Source organism: Giraffa tippelskirchi, chromosome 3, assembly GCF_054371585.1.
Source record: "Giraffa tippelskirchi isolate mGirTip1 chromosome 3, T2T-mGirTip1v1.2.pri, whole genome shotgun sequence".
Classification (NCBI taxonomy): domain Eukaryota; kingdom Metazoa; phylum Chordata; class Mammalia; order Artiodactyla; family Giraffidae; genus Giraffa; species Giraffa tippelskirchi.
The window spans coordinates 48,985,948-49,003,410 of record NC_137277.1 but is presented as its reverse complement, the minus strand read 5'-3'; the positions used below and the strand labels follow the sequence as shown (position 1 = coordinate 49,003,410).

The 17,463-nt window shown below is 41.5% G+C and overlaps 1 protein-coding gene across 50 annotated transcripts in view; it reads right to left on the bottom strand.

Moving 5' to 3' along the window:
- Positions 1 to 11,653, bottom strand: part of SYNRG (synergin gamma) — an 84,847-nt gene extending 73,194 nt beyond the window's left edge. For 47 of the 50 annotated variants that reach the window (XM_081584502.1, XM_081584503.1, XM_081584506.1 and 44 more), the window contains exons 1-2: positions 11,477 to 11,653; positions 3,227 to 3,267 (exon numbers count right to left, since the gene is read on the bottom strand). In XM_081584502.1, the coding sequence (XP_081440628.1) occupies positions 3,227 to 3,267; positions 11,477 to 11,553 (118 nt within the window). In that variant the 5' untranslated portion in view covers positions 11,554 to 11,653. Of the gene's footprint in view, positions 1 to 3,226; positions 3,268 to 4,553; positions 4,680 to 11,069 lie in introns of all 50 variants that reach the window. The other 3 variants (XM_081584527.1, XM_081584510.1, XM_081584501.1) reach the window with 3 other exon arrangements.
- Between the last annotated feature and the right edge of the window lie 5,810 nt (positions 11,654 to 17,463).

Here is a 17,463-nt window from a genome sequence, read left to right as displayed (position 1 = left end):
CAGGGTAGAGAGGAAAAGGCTCAGCCTCTGGCATGAGACAGACTTGCTTTGAATTCCAGGTCCATCATTTACTTAGCTTTGTGATCTTGGGCAAGCTAACAAAACTTCATCTATAAAATGAAGATAATGATATTTGCTGTACAGAATTTTTGCACATACTTAAAAAAATATGCAATATGACCTATCTGGCCTTCAAGATGACCCCCAGGGATCTCTGTCTCTTGGCATTCATGTCCTTGTCATTCCCTCCCACACTGAATAGGGTTGACCAGTGTAACCATCGGGACACTGTGGAAATGAGGCTTGTTCTCAGTAACTGTGCAGCTTCATCCTTGTTCTCTGGGATCAGCTGTTGGGAAAGCCACTGCCATGTCATGAGAATACTCAAGCAGTCCTAGGGAGAATGGAGAATCCATGTGGCAAGAACTGAAACCTACTGCCAAAAGGCAGCACAAATTTGCCATCTATGTGAATGAGCCATCTCAGAAACAGATCTTCCAGTCCTATCAAACCTTTAGATGACTACAGTCCTAGGGGACATCTTTACTGCGATCTCCTTGGTCCTCAGTCAAAACCACCCAGTGAGGTTACTCCCAGATACCTGACTCACAGACACAGTGTGGTTTACTATTTTAATGGTAAACTGTTTAAGTTTGGGGGTAATTTTCTATGCAGCAGCAAATAACTAGTAGTTAAGAGTTAATACTAGTTAAGCTACTTTTAATACAAAAGTAGGTTAAGAGCATGAACTCTTGAAGCCGACTAAAAATATCACTTGCTAGGTTTGGGACCTTGGGAAAACTTGCTTAACTTCTTTCTGTACCTCGGTTTCACATTCACAAGACTGTTTAATACCTAATATGCTTAAAGAAATGGTACTTCTCTTCTCTTTCCTTAAATGGTTAATATAACACCACAAAACAGCCATTGGCATGCAAAGTATATAATCGATGAAAGTATGGTACCTCCCAAACTTTTCCAAAGTAGTAGTCCCAAGAGGAGAATGAAAACTACATTCCTCCAGGGATTTAATAAATACTAAACGTCTACTATATTTTAGGCACAGTTCTAAATACTTGGTATGCAACAGAGAATAAAACAAAATCCCTACATAGCCTGAACACAAATTTCATCCTAATTTTACACCGTACCACAGATCACATACATGCTAGTTCTAGTATAAGGATTAAAAGAATCAAATTTTGATTAAAAAAAATTAAAGGTCTGGTAAAGTCTACCATGTTTATCTAGTGGATTTAGTGGACCTTCAAGGATATTTACAGAGTTTAATATCAGAAGCGTGGATATTACATTTGAGGTAACACTGATGTTATTCATTTATATTAATCATTTATTCAAATACTTGAAGCCCTACTCCACGTCGGGTACCATTCTAGGTATATAGCATTGGACAAAGCCAGGTCTTTACTCTCATGGAACTTACACTGTAATTGGGGTAGACAATAAAAAGAATAAGTGGACATCAGGTGAGGATAAGGGGTAAGAGAGTCAGGGAGAGAAGTGGTTGCTATTTCATAGTTAGAAAAGTTTTTACCAAAAGGATGGCATTTAAGCAAAGACTTGAAAGAGTAAGGGAGTGAGCCATGCGGGCACCAGGGAGGAGCATTCTAGACAAAGGAACACCAAATGCAAAGACCTTGAGGCATCATGGACAATAAGAATGCAGAGACTGGATATACCACAGGAAGATGTTATCCCTCTGATGCCTTTGGACCTACAGTTTTATTTATTTTCATAATTTTATTTAAGTCCTGAACAGGTAACTCAAAGATATGGTATGAAATTTAAAGGCACAGAAGTACATACAATTGAAAAACAAGTCTTGTTTTCTCTCCTGTCTCCCATTCACCTTGGTGGCCACTCTTTTTGTCAGTTCCTTGTACAGGCTTTCAGAAATAACCCATGCGTAATTTAAAGCCTTCAAAAGATCAAAAAGTCCACTCTAACACACTCCGTAAAAGAAAAAACCTCGAAAATAGCTCCAAATTCCAGAGGAAAAAAATATCAGGCAACCTTTGGGGCTCTATCCTTGTCCTGTTCCTTTGCTTCATATGTAGATTTTTACTTGAAAGTTTATAAAAATGCAAAATGAGGAGCCACAAAAATAAACACAAAACGCTGTGATGTCTTCCTAAACAACAACAGACCTCCAACCACTTGATCCAAATCTAGGACACATCTAATTACAGAGAGCTTAAATAATGAATAAGCGTGAGTCCAATGAAAAGAATACAACTGACCCTTGGAAAAATTTACCTGAAACTCAGCCTCCATCACTGATTATGAATGGAGACACTGACCATCTGCTACTGAGCCGCTCTTTATCATTTATCTCTACTGGTGACCTGTGAGTCTCTGTTTCTGTAGCAGGCCTACCTTAACCAGTCAACACTGGCTTTGTGAGAAGGGCCAGTTTTCAGAGAGGCTTGGCCTGTGGAGAGGAAGTGGGTACACAGGAGTGGGAGAAGTGAGAAGACAGACAAATGTATTCTTCTGTCAATGCTTTGTCCCAGTGTTACAGCAACATGAGCTGAGATTATACTCCTTCACTACTGTTTCCTTGAAGACAAAACTAGAATAGATATTGGTGCGCCCTTGTCTGAAACTAAAAGAGAAGGAATATACCTAGCAGAGAAACTTAAGATAGTTTAAACAGAAGCAGAATATGTGCTCACTTATGTACATGATTAGAGTAAGATCAAATTCATATACAGAAAACATAGGATAAAACAATTAAAGAGGTTCATTTATTCATTCCATAAGCATCTATAAAGACCTGATTATTTTCTATCAGCATGCTGGGTGCTGGAGATACTCATGAGCATAGGGAAGACACAGCCCTTGCCCCACAGAGCTAACCATCTAGAAGACAGGAGAAAGTTGGCATTCAGAGAAATACAATCCATTTCATTTTTGTCACTTGTTTCTTCAATACTCTTGTCTTAAAAGTCTCCTTCAACTCTGAGGTTAAATAACAACCTGTTGATTTGATATTTAAGTTAAGTTTGGGAGAAATGAGGAATAATTTTTCTTATTCCCCAGATTACACAATTTTTGAGAAATTTTAGGAGTAAGCTATCAGGTTCGAGACAACAAGAAAATTTTACTCTATTGGGCAGCAACAGAACTTTCTTTACTCATTTAATCCCCAAGTTCAGAAACAAAGAGTGAAAAATGAAAGCTGACAACATAAACTTTCACATACCTTGAGGGGGTCTTAATCCACTGGCAACTGGAAACATGAAGCTGAAAACAGAACAAAGATACATCAGGACTGGGACTTCCCTGATAGTCCAGTGGTTGAGAATCTGCATTGCACTGCAGGGGATCCAGGTTTGATCCCTGGCTGCAGAACTAAGACCCCACACGCCTAGGGGCAACTAAGCCTGCCTGTCCCAACTACTGAACCAGCATGTCGCAACCAAGACCCGACGCAGCCAAATAAATAGTATTTTTTAAAAATATATGAGGATCTTCCTAGTGCAAAGATTTCAGATAAAACATGTAACATTTTACATAAATAAAACTGTAGCCAGGGCCCTGGTATCTGTTCCACGGTATAATAAAATACTGAATTATCCACCATCAAAACAGGTTGAGCATCCACAGTATGCATGACAGTCAGCAAGTTAGCCAAGGGGGAAATTTTTGAACCAGAAGAGAGAAGACTTTGAAACTAATCCTGGTTCTGTCACTGTGTGACTCCCCTGGATTCCGATCTCTCCATCCATAAAATGAGAGGGCTGGATTAGATTCAAGTCAGTGAACATTTATTGGGTGCCTATTACATGAAAGACCTGAACGAGCTCAGGCTTGCTGAAGACACAGATCTAGGCAAATAACTTTTAACATAGGATAGACTGTACTAAGGGCTGTGAGAGGGCCGGAATACTAACAGAAATGAGAAGAAAACACATTAATTTGATAGGTTAAATCTTGGGAAGGTTTCTGGAGGTATCTCTTGAGCTGTATCTTAAAAGAAAGGCACACTATACAGCAATAGTTTGAACAGAGGTTCAGAGGCCAAAGTTGTAGGAGTGTTCAGAAAAATGACTTAAGGCTGAATATAAGACACACGATTGGAAAAGTAAGCAGATTGGAGAAGGCCTTTAAAATGTTTGATTTTGAATAGTACATAAAGTCAGATTTTTAAGAATTGTGGTAAAATATAAATAGAAAATTTTACCATTTTAACTATTTTTAAGTGTACAGTTCAGTGGCATTACAATGTTGTAAAACCACCAAGATCCATTTCCACAACTTTTTCACCATCACAAACAGGAACTCTGTAATCATTAAACGATAACTCCCCATCACTTTCTCCCCCCTCAACCCCTGGTAACCACTATTCTACTTTTTGGTTTGATGAATTTGTCTGTCCTAGCCACCTTAGATGGAATCATACAATACTGGTCCTTTTGCATCTGGCTTGTCTCACTTAGCATAACATTTTCAAGGTTCATCAAGTTGTACCATGTGTCAGAATTTCATTCCCTTTTATGGCTGAATAATACTCCACTGTTTGTACTTACCACATTTTGCTTATCCAACTCATCTGTTGACGGACAGCTGGGTTGGCTGTTGTGAATAATGCTGTTATGAACATTGATGTACAAGTATTTCTTGGAGTCCCTCTTTCAGTTCTTTTGGGTCTCTACCTAGGAGTGGAGTTGCTGGGTCATATAGTAATTCTCTGGTTACTTTTTGAAAAATTGCCTGTTTTTCACAGCAGCTGTGCCATTTTACATTCCCTATGAACCAGGGTTCCAATTTTTCCACATCCTCCACCAACACTTGTTATTTTCTGGATTTTTGTTTGTTTGTTTTTAATGATAGTTAACCTGATGAGTGTAAAGGACTACCTCACTGTGATTTAGATGTACATTTCCCTGATGTCAGAGGTTCTCAGCAGGGAAATGATCAGAAATGTGCTGTAGGTTTCTCTGGTAATGCAGTATGCAGAGAAGACTTGAAGTAACAAGAATTAGCTAAAGAAACTATTAAAATAATCTTAATAAGAAAAGGGCCATAACCAGAGTAGTAGGAATGGAAAAGAGGAGGTGAATGAAAGTTATTTAAAAGGAAGAATCAACAGGACTTAGCAACTACATGGATGGAGAACAGTATTGAAAAAGCTGAAAGAACTGAAGATGCTGCTGAAATTTTGGGCCTGAGTGACTACAAGGATGGTGATGCTGTTCACTGCAGACAGGAACCCAGTGTCAGCAGGTGTGAGGAGTAAGGTGCTAGGAAGGGGTCCACAAGGAGCAATCTAACAGGCAATCAGAGAGGTAACACCAGATCAAGAGAAGCGTCTGCATCAAGCTAGCTAGGCTATTTATTTATTTATTGGCCACACTTTGTGGCCTGTGGGATCTTAGTTCTCTGACTAGGGATCAAATCCATGCCCCCTGAAATGGAAGTAGAGTCTTAATCACTGGACCACCAGTGATTAAGTAGGAAGTCCCCTAGGCTCTTTTAAATAAAGGTAAAAAGAGAAAAAAAAATTAAGGTCCGGTTGTGGATGAAAGAGTCAAAGGGATGTGTATACATAGTGAGAAGACAACAAAAGGCAACCTTGGAGAATTCTTAGTGAAAACTGTGTAGGAGATGGTCACTGAAAACTAAGGAAATTGATTATAACTGAAAGTTATAAGTGGGGTAGGACCACATTTAAGGAAGGAGTTACCAGTGTCTAATGCTATAGAGAAGTTGATAAGAATGGGGGTTAATAAATAAAGATAGCTGTTTTAAAAAATGGTGATCTTTGAGTGAACAGTTTCATCACAGGAAACAGGACCTGCAGAGATAAAGATTTAGGATACAAAAGATATAATTAGAGACAGAGAAACAAGGTTTTTGAGAGGATAGGATTAACACAGCAAAAGGATGAAGGACTTCTTTCTCTGAGACCAGAGGGAAAGAAAATGGGACAAATACAGAGGAAGAAAAAATCTGAGTGGGAAAAGTCCTTAAATCTGGAAGATAAGAATCTGAAGGAGGTTTCTGAGAGTCCCTGTAGGCACATAGTGAGATCCAGGAATAGTATGCCAAATTTAGATGTCTTTGCATTTTTTTTATTGCATGACATCCCCCTCAACCGAGGAAAAGGGCTAAAACCCAAACTGCAGTCTTCTAACTTTAAAATACTTTGATCAAGTTTTTTCGGTAAGGTGGTTTACAAATTTCTAGTTGGACATCTACCTGGTTACGTGTCATTTACAGCCTTGTAGAGGATCTGAAACACTCACAAATTCTGCTGACAAGTGGGCCTGCACCCAAAGAGAGGCCTGAACAGTGAACAGCTGTTCTGAATGGCACACAAAATGTATTAGCTAAGCAATGTGTTAACCGGATAAAATGTTTAAACTGCAAGTTGAAATTTGGTAGGACTCAGTTTTTTTTAAAGTCAATCATACACTAAGATTTATAAACTGAGGAGCAATGCATTTAGGTAGTCAACATGTTGAGACTTCAAAATCAGTTTTAAAGATTATAGACCTATAAAGGTTACTTTGAAAACATATACAAAAACTAAATTAAGGATATTACTAGATAAAGAAGATGTAGTACATACATACAATGGAATATCACTCGGCAATAAAAAGGAACAGAACTGGGTCATTTGTAGAGACCTAGATGGACCTAGAGACTGTCACACAGAATGAAGTAAGTCAGAAAGAGGACAACAAATATCATGTATTAATGCATACACGTGGAATCTAGAAAGATGATACAGATGACCTATCTGCAAAACAGAAATAGAGACACAGGCATAGAGAACAAAGGTATGAACACCAAGGGGGAGAAGGGGAGGGATGGGAGGGATTGAGAGATAGGGATTGACATATATACACTATTGATACTATATATATACTATATAACTATGAGAACCTACTGTATAGTTCAGGGAACCCTATTCAGTGCTCTGTGGTGACCTAAATAGGAAAGAAAACCAAAAAAGAGGGGACATATGTATATGTATAGCTGATTCACTTTGCTGTACAGTAGAAACTGACATAACACTGTAAAGCAACTACATTTTAATAAAAATAAGAGTATTGCTGACAAACATGACTTACTCCAGTAATTATACAACAATCCAAACTACCCACTGACCTATGTACCACTCATAAGACTCTCTGAAATGTGCAGACGACTAACAGCCACCATACTTAAAGACCAGTAGTTCAGTTGCTCAGTCGTGTGTGACTCTTTGCGACCCTGTGAACCGCAGCATGCCAGGCCTCCCTGTCCATCTCCAACTGCCAGAGTCCACCCAAACCCATGTCCATTGAGTCGGTGATGCCATCCAACCATCTCATCCTCTGTCGTCCCCTTCTCCTCCTGCCCTCAATCTTTCCCAGCATCAGGGTCTTTTCAAATGAGTCAGTTCTTCGCATCAGGTGGCCAAAGTATTGGGAGTTTCAGCTTCAGCAGTCCTACCAATGAATGTTCAGGACTGATTTCCTTTACGATGGACTGGTTGGATCTTCTTGCAGTCCAAGGGACTCTCAAGAGTCTTTAACAACACAGTTCAAAAGCATCAGTTCTTCAGTGCTCAGCCTTCTTTATGGTCCAACTCTCACATCCATACATGACTACTGGAAAAACCATAATCTTGACCAGATGGACCTTTGTTGGCAAAGTAATTGTCTCTGCTTTTTAATATGCTGTCTAGGTTGGTGATAACTTTCCTTCCAAGGAGTAAGCGTCTTTTAATTTCATGGCTGCAATCACCATCTGCAGTGATTTTGGAGCCCAAAAAATTAAAGTCAGCCACTGTTTCCACTGTTTCCCCATCTATTTGCCATGAAGTGATGGGACCAGATGCCATGATCTTAGTTTTCTGAATGTTGAGCTCTAAGCCAACTTTTTCACTCTCCTCTTTCACTTTCATCAAGAGGCTCTTTAGTTCTTCTCCACTTTCTGCCATAAGGGTGGTGTCATCTGTGTATCTGAGGTTATTGATATTTCTCCCGGCAATCTTGACTCCAGCTTGTTCTTCCTCCAGCCCGGCGTTTCTCATGATGTACTCTGCAAATAAGTTAAATTAGCAGGGTGACAATATACAGCCTTGACGTACTCCTTTTCCTATTTGGAACCAGTCTGTTGTTCCATGTCCAGTTCGAACTGTTGCTTCCTCACCTGCATACAGATTTCTCAAGAGGCAGGTCGGGTGGTCTGGTATTCCCATCTCCTTGAGAATTTTCCACAGTTTATTGTGATCCACACAGTCAAAGGCTTTGGCATAGTCAATAAAGCAGAAATTGATGTTTTTCTGGAATTCTTTTGCTTTTTCGATGATCCAATGGATGCTGGCAACTGATCTCTGGTTCCTCTGCCTTTTCTAAAACCAGCTTGAACATCTGGAAGTTCATGGTTCACATATTGCTGAAGCCTGGCTTGGAGAATTTTGAGCATTACTTTACTAGTGTGTGAAATGAGTGCAAAGATACTGATAAAAACAGCAAAAGCTTGGACAAAAACTGGGTAGCAAGATGATAAGCAATTTGATCTCACAGATGAAACCACTATGCATTACTTATGTCCTAGTATGAAAGCAGCACTGTGAGCTCTATTCGTCACATGCCTATCTCATTCATCTTCCACTTTCAGCTACCTTCGCTACTAACCCAGATCAGCCTCCACTTCTCTCCGAAGCATGGACTCAACAAGACTTCCCAATGGATCACCCTACTGGCAGACTCTATGGCTTCTAATGCAGTTCATGTAGCACAGGTGAGGCACATCTCCCTAACGGACCATTTGATAGGGCTGCATGTGTGCATGCTAAGTCGCTTCAGTTGTGTCTGACTCTGTAAGACCCCATGGACTATAGCCCGCCAGGCTCTTCTGACCACCCGATTCTCCAGGCAAGAATACTGGAGCGGGTTGCATGCCCTCCTCCAGGGGATCTTCCCAACTCTGGGATCGAACCCATGTCTCTTATGTCTCCTGCACTGCCAGGAGGGTTCTTTATCACTAGCGCCCCCTGGGAAGCCCTTGAGAAGGCTGCTCCTGGGATTAAAACAATGTAGTGATTCCTCCTTAAATCAAATTTCCTTAGTTTATATTCAAGGCCTGCTCCAGTTGTACCAGAACTTTTTCAGTTTTCTCTCACAACTCTTCTCCCCCACTCAGTGCCACAGTCCATCCAGCCTACCTGCTGTCCCCTACTGTTCACTAGGCCTTCCCATCTCCATGACAATCTATCGACCCTTTCCTCTTCCTCAAAATGAGGCCCAGAGGAAACAGCTCTTCTTTGCCTCCAATGATGCTTGAACCCGCAAATATTTATAGAATGTTTTCTGTGTGTAGAATGTGCTACAGCAGTGGAAGATAAAAAGATGAGGAGGCCCTTAGGAGCTTATAAAGGAAGGAAATGGACAAGCTTACAAATGATGCTATCCCAGAAGGATACAGACTAACCAAGATTTTTCAACCTTTCTTTCCTAGTATACGTGACTTAAAAGATGCTTTTTTACTTCTCATCTCTTGGGTAAATTTTGCCCTTTACACAACTCTACAATTTATTCTAAGTAGCCCATTCAGGACACCAGTCAAAAGTGGGCTAACATTAATAAAGTTGGAAAATGCCAGTGGTTTTTGCTTAGCCTCTTAGAAAACAGACAAGTACCTAAGAAATATAGTAAATTATGGTTAATGGATTTCCTCTATTAAAAGCTGAGAGAGACTGCCTGGTTCTTTTTCTTTTTCCCTAAAACATACTTAGGTTTCAACCATAACGTTAGCTTCTTCAGCCCGTACCACTGGTCTCTAAAAACCATACACTTTTTAAATTAAGCATAGTTCCTCAGAAAATCTCCCATACAGGTAATACATACCACACATTTTTCAATATAAAATTGAGTTATTCTCTCATATATCCTCTAGTTTAATAATGCAATATTACTACAACCAAATTTTAAATAGGAAACAAAAATTTAAACGTTCTAATTTCTATCACAATTCAGGCCATATTTAGGAAAAAAAATTGTGCTCATGTTAAACTACTACAGACTAAAGGAAACAATCCACTCAACTTTCTACACACAAGATGCCTTCATCTTTTTTGAAAAAAAAAAACAAAAGCCCCAAATGAAAACCAAAATAACAACAAAACCCTCCCAAACCTTGTCTAGAATGCTGAATTCTTTTATGTTTATATTTTCCCAGAACTTGGTGCCATGATTTATCATATACTTGATCAAATTAATGCCACTCACAAACATTTTAGAAACGGTCCTGACGTTCAGAAAAGAGATTTACGTATTTGTCTTCTCCAGCCAGTAATGACTTATGCTAAAAAAAATAACAAATATGCTGAAAAACTAATGCAACAGTGAAAATCTGAAAACAAAAGGGAAAAAAAGCAGACTTAAATCTAAAGCTAAAGGTGTAGAGAAAATGAAAGATGGAGTCGCACACAGGTGGTTTATTTAACAGCAACTGCTCTTTTTTTCTGGCATATATATATATATTACAAGCACCTGCAGGAAGTGATGACTTTAAATGCTTCACACTGTGGTGTTCATGACTCCAAAATTAAAACCCTGCATATCAAAAAACGAACACTTGATTTTCCAAAAATAATTTGGGATGCTTAAGATAAAGAACTAAATTTATCTCCAAACGTGTATGATCCTCGGGTTGGCTAGCAAAACAAAGTCAGACTAGGTCATTAACAGAAGTGGGATGAAAACTTCCCAGAATCAAGCATTTCCTTAAACGGTAAACTTGCCAGGTTGCACTCATTCATTTCTTTTATCGTTCTCGATATGAGAAGCACTGGCGATTTGCAGCTGAAATATGACAGAGAAAGCAAATTTGTTTAAGGATTAAGTAAAAGTCGGGAAGCTTTGTCCTGATAACTGCCTACGTGCTGTTCAACAGTAAATTGGTGTTTATCGAGGAGACAGGTGTTAAGAATTACAAGAGCTCTTTAGCAAATGTAAAGGTCTTCAGGTTTTCCTGTGTCTGGTATGTTAAGGAAGTAAAAGGACAAGACAGTGAAAGACGAACAGTGTGCGGACACACATACATACATATATCTTGGGAACACCTGTCCAGCTCTGTGAAAAGATCTTTCGGAGCCCTGGGAAAGGGAAGTCTCTGGCAGCTTCAGATCCAGTCGGGCTAGAGGCGAGGCGTCAGGGTCCCTCCTTGACCCACCCGGCCGGCTGCCAGCCGCACCAAAGGGACCCTCGCCTCCTTCCCGTCTCCTCCCCGCTCGGCCCCAGAGCCCCCGAGCGTACAGGACAGGAGTCCGGCGCCCAGGCTCCATCCACCCCTTCGGCCTAGGTTACCGGAGGACGACCCTTTTCCCACAGCCCTAGTTTCGAGGGAACAGGGGTCGGAGCGGGCGAAAACCGCCATAACTGCCGACCACCCGTCGCCGGTGCGGGGCCTCTGCGTCGGCGGGGCGCGTCCTGACCCAGCTTCTCACACCCACCTGCCTCCCCCGGCGGCCCCCGCGCCGGCTCCCGCGGCCCCGCCGCCGCCAGCTCCACTTCCCGGCCGCAGCGCCATCTTGCTCCGGGCCCGAAGCCGCCACCTTCCCAGCAGCTGTCAGCTCCCGACAGCCACTTCCGGGGCGAACAGCGGGCCCCACCTTGCCGCGGCCTGGGGCGACGGGGCGGGGCCGCGGGCCCACGTGACCCTCAGCGCCTAGGGGAGGGACCGCGCCACCTCGTCACATGACCCGGCCGCCGAAGAGGGGGACTCCGGGTGCAATTCTGGTTCGGGGAGAGTGGCGGGGCGGTCTGGGCCAGTTCTAGGGGAGCTGATTCGTTCTCTGGGAAGGCTTTGTGGAGGGCGCAGCTGGCCTAGCGGCAGGGAGTCGTCGTTCCTGCGTTTGAAAAATCATCATCTTGATTAGTGGAAAGAATAGAGACAGTCCAGTTTGAAAAACTGGATGTTGGGTACACGGGTGTTCTTTTACTGCTACTTTTTACACAAAGGATAGATGGAGCCTGAATGCCCCTTTGATAGCTTCACAACGTCGATTAGTGATGAGCTCTACTTTTTCCCTGGAACTTGGCGGATTTTTTTTTTTGGCACCTGTCCTAAAAGCTGAAACTATTTCAGTTCAGTTCAGTCACTCAGTCGTGTCCAACTCTTTGTGACCCCATGAATCGCAGCACCCAGGCCTCCCTGTCCATCACCAACTCTCGGAGTTTACCCAAACCCATGTCCATCGAGTTAGTGATGCCATCCAACCATCTCATTCTCTGTCGTCCCCTTCTCCTCCTGCCCCCAATCCTTCCCAGCATTAGGGTCTTTTCCAATGAGTCGTCTCTTTGCATGAGGTGGCCAAAGTATTGGAGTTTCAGCTTCAACATCAATCCTTCCAATGAACACCCAGGACTGATCTCCTTTAGGATGGACTGGTTGGATCTCTTTGCAGTCCAAGGGGCTCTCAAGAGTCTTCTCCAACACCACAGTTCAAAAGCATCAATTTTTCGGCGCTCAGCTTTCTTCACCGTCCAACTCTCACATCCATACATGACCACTGGAAAAACCATAGCCTTAACTAGACGGACCTTTGTTGGCAAAAAAATGTCTCTGCTTTTAAATATGCTATCTAGGTTGGTCATAACCTTCCTTCCAAGGAGTAAGCGTCTTTTAATTTCATGGCTGCAATCACCATCAGCAGTGATTTTGGAGCCCCCCCAAATAAAGTCTGACACTGTTTCCACTGTTTCCCCATCTATTTCCCATGAAGTGATGGGACCAGATGCCATGATCTTAGTTTTCTGAACGTTGAGCTTTAAGCCAACTTTTTCACTCTCCTCTTTCACTTAGTCACCTGGTAATCCGCGGTTTTTTTTTTTACTTAAAATCAGGGCCAAAATGGTGGTGCATGATAAGGTTTATTGCACCTAACCTCTCTGGGCATATTTTTACTGTGATTTTTTTCCTAGTCAAACTACTGTAAGTAAATGTAAAAGTTGAATGTAAACTTTTTCAAGCCTTGAGGTAGCATTTGCTTATTAGCAAGTAACAGGTTTGTTGGGTTGAAGGAATCACAAGTTGGAATCAAGGTTGAGGGGGTGGGGGGGATATCGACAACCTCAGACACGCAAATGATTTGCAGAAAGGGAAGAAAAACTAAAGAGCCTCTTGATGAGGGTGAAAGAGGAGTGAAAAAACTGGTTTGAAACTCAACATGAAAACAACTAAGGTCAGGACATCCAGCCCCATCACTTCATGGCAAATAGAAGGGGAAACAGGGGAAAGTGACAGGTGTTATTTTCTTGGGCTGCAAAATCACTGTGGACAGTGCAGAAGGTGACTGCAGCCATGAAATTAAAGGTCGCTTGCTCCTTCCAAGGAGCAAATCTATGACAAACCTAGACAGTGTATTAAAAACCTAGACAGTGTATTAAAAAGCAGACTTCACTTTGGCAACAAAGGTTTGTGTGGTCAAAGCTACGGTTTTTCCAGTAGTCATGTATGGGTTTGAGAGTTGGACCATAAAGAAGGCTGAGCACCGAAGAACTGATTTGTTGGAATTGTGGTGCTGGGAGATACCTCTTTAGAGTCCATTGGGCTGTAAGGAGATCAAACTAGTCAATCCTCAAGAAAATCGATCCTGAATATTCATTGGAAAGACTGATGCTGAAGCTCCAATACTTTGGCTCCCTGATTCGAAGAGCTGAATCATTGCAAAAGGCCCTGGTGCTGGGAAGGAGTAAAGGCAAAGAGAGATGGGAGAAAGCCGAGGATGAGATGGTTCGACAGCATCACCCACTCAATGGACATGAATCTGAGCAAACTCTGGGAGATAGTGGAGGACAGGGGAGCCTGGCATGGTGCAGTCCTTGGGATTGCAGAGTCAGACACACTTAGCCACTGAACAAGTAACAGATTATAATTAGCTTTATCTTTTACTCTTGCCTCAGGGCTTTTACAGGGAAACAGTTTGTAATAATAGTTATCGTTTATTGGGCACAAATCACTGGTTAGAAACTTTACTGTATTTTTTCAAATCCTCAGTGTCCCTAAGAGTTACTATTGGCATTTCACAGATAAGAAAACCAAGGTTAAAAGAAGTTGTAATTCAGACCACACAGCTGCAAAACACCAGGACCACGATCCAAGTTCAAGTGTTTGACCTCAAAGTCCTTGCTCATTTCAACTACAGTGTGCTATTTGTTTTTCCCATGTCCACAAATTTCATTTTTCCCCTTCTTTAGATGGAACTGTGTAGCAGATGTTCCAATTGATATAAACTGATATATACAATGGAACTCCATATAAATCCATTGACAAACCAAGTTGGTACAGGCTTATGTAGCCACTTTAAAAGATGGGTGATTACACAGGAGAAACTACTTTTAAAAAAAAGTCAAATGAAGGGACTATTTCAAGGATCATACAAGACATAATTTGTTTCTGCTGGGAATACTTTGTTCTCTTTTGCAAGCTGGCTGTTCTAAGACTCTGGCTATCAGCCTCTCCTGACATTTCCAGTTCAGGTTAGGTGCTCTCATGTGATGCTTCAGCACTGTGGCCTTATGTCTAACATGGCATTTACCACACTGTTCCTTTACTTTATCCCCACCACTACACTGTTAGGGGAGGGACTATGTTATGAAGCTTTGTATTCCTAACCAAACACATGTTTAAGGAATATTTTTTTGTGACGTGATGACATGTCAGGCACAGTGCTAGATGTTTCTAATCTTGAGAAATAGTTGGTATTACCCTCAATTTCAGTAATAAAAAGAAAAGATTGGCAAATGGGTGGCACCAGTACACCCACCTCCAGAATGTATTGTGAGCCAAGGATCTTTTTGCAAGAACAAACAGAAACATCACAGGCTTGTTAAAAGTATTTCTTCCACCTTGCAGGTCTCCATTTATGTCTCCATAAATAGGTCTCCATTTATATAAATTCTGAAGATGAACAATTTTTGTCCCATTCAAAGTATTTTAAGTTGGAGTCTACCCAGCCTGACTCTAGAATAAAAGACTGAACAAAGGAAATAAGTTTAATTCAAATGTTGATGAGGAAAGTTTATTAGAGTATTATAGTATTGATGACAATAGCTAACATTCACGTCAGATGCCATTCCAAGTACCTTACATGTATGAAGTCAATTTTTTATTCCACTGTACAAAACTCAGTTCAGTCAGTCGTGTCTGACTCTTCGCGACCCCATGGACTGCAGCACACCAGGCCTCCCTGTTCATCGCCAACTCCCGGAGTCTACTCAAACTCATATTCATTGAGTCAGTGATGCCATCTAACCATCTCATCCTCTGTTGTCCCCTTCTCCTCCTGCCCTCAATCTTTCCCAGCATCAGCATCTTTTCCAGTGAGTTGGCTCTTCACATCAGGTGGCCAAAGTACTGGATCTTCAGCTTTAGCATCAGACCTTCCAATGAATATTCAGGACCGATTTCCTTTAGGATGGACTGGTTGGATCTCCTTGCTGTCCAAGGGTCTCTCAAGTCTTCTCCAACACCACAGTTCAAAAGCATCAATTCTTCAGCACTAAGCTTTCTTTATAGTCCAACTCTCATATCCATATATGACTACTGGAAAAACCATAGCTTTGACTAGATGGAACCCTGTTGGCAAGGTAATATCTCTGCTGTAATATGCTGTCTAGACTGGTCATAACTTTTCTTCCAAGGAGCAAGCGTCTTTCACGGCTGCAGTTACCATTTGCAGTGATTTTGGAGCCCCTCCTCCCCCAAAACAGTCTGTCACTGTTTCCACTGTTTCCCCATCTATTTGCCATGAAGTGATGGGACCAGATGCCATGATTTTAGTTTTCTGAAAGTTGAGTTTTAAGCCAACTTTTTCACTCTCCTCTTTCATTTTCGTCAAGAAGCTCTTAAGTTCTTAGCTTTCTGCCATAAGTATGGTGTCATGTGCATATCTAAGGTTATTGATATTTCTCCCGGCAATCCTGATTCCAGCTTGTGCTTCATCCAGACCAGCATTTCTCATGATGTACTCTATATAAATAAGCAGGGTGACAATATACAGCCTTGATGTGCTCCCTTCCCAATTTGGAACCAGTCTGTTGTTCCATGTCCAGTTCTAACTGTTGCTTCCTGACCTGCATACAGATTTACCAGGAGGCAGGTCAGGTGGTCTGGTATTCCCATATCTTTAAGAATTTTCCACAGTTTGTTGTGATAAACAGTCAAAGGCTTTGGCGTAGTCAATAAAGCAGATGTTTTCTGGAACTCTCTTGCTTTTTCGATGATCCAGTGGACGTTGGCAATTCGATCTCTGGTTCCTCTGCCTTTTCTAAATCTAGCTTGAACATCTGGAAGTTCACGGTTCACATACTGTTGAAGCCTGACTTGGAGAATTTTGAGCATTACTTTGCTAGCATGTGAGATAAGTGCAATTGTGCGGTAGTTTGAGCATTCTTTGGCATTGGAATGAAAACTGACATTTTCCAGTCCTGTGGTCACTGCTGAGTTTTCCAATTTTACTGGCGTATTGAGTGCAGCACTTTCATAGCATCATCTTTTAGGATTTGAAATAGCTCAACTGGAATTCCATCACCTCCACTAGCTTTGTTTGCAGTGATGCTTCCTAAGACCCACTTGTATAAAACTAGCAATTGAGAAAAATCTGCACAAGTCAATACTCTGTAGCACTTTATAATCATAATCCTTTACCCTTGGCAGAGACTTGCATACTAACTGGAATGAAGGGCCATAAAGCCTCAGGAAAGATAAGCTGTAGGAGAACTGTGCCGGGGTGTATCAAGTAACGGGGACATTCTATCTTACCAGGATAAAATGTTTATCAGTTTTCTAGCAAAGTCATCTTGAATGGAAAGAGACAGGGAAGAACATGGTTAAATGACAGAAAATGAAGTAAGAAAGGGAGAAGCTGACCATATTCTGGTAGCTACAACATTGTGACAGGTAAGGTCTGAGCTATGTTTCTGATGAAGTAAAAAGATATTTAACAGACCAAAGTATTTAAAACCCTAGGGAACTTGAATAACCAGCCACATAAAAGGAATCTCATGTGGACAGAAGGGAACGCTCTTGCACTGTTGGTGGGAATATAAATTGATAGTCACCATGGAAGACGGTATGGAGATTCCTTTAAAATACTAGGAATAAAACCACCATATGTCCCAGCAATCCCACTCGTAGGCATATACCCTGAGAAAACCAAAACTGAAAAAGACACATGTATCCCATTGTTCACTGCAACACTATTTACAACAGCTAGAACATGGAAGCAACCTAGATATCCATTGACAGATGAACGGATAAGGAAGTTGTGGTACATATACACAATGGAATATTCAGTTCAGTTCAATTGCTCAGTTGTGTCCGACTCTGCAACCCCATGGACTGCAGCATGCCAGGCCTCCCTGTCTATCATCAACTCCCCGGATTTACTCAAACTCCATTGAGTCAGTGATGCCATCCAACCATCTCATCCTCTGT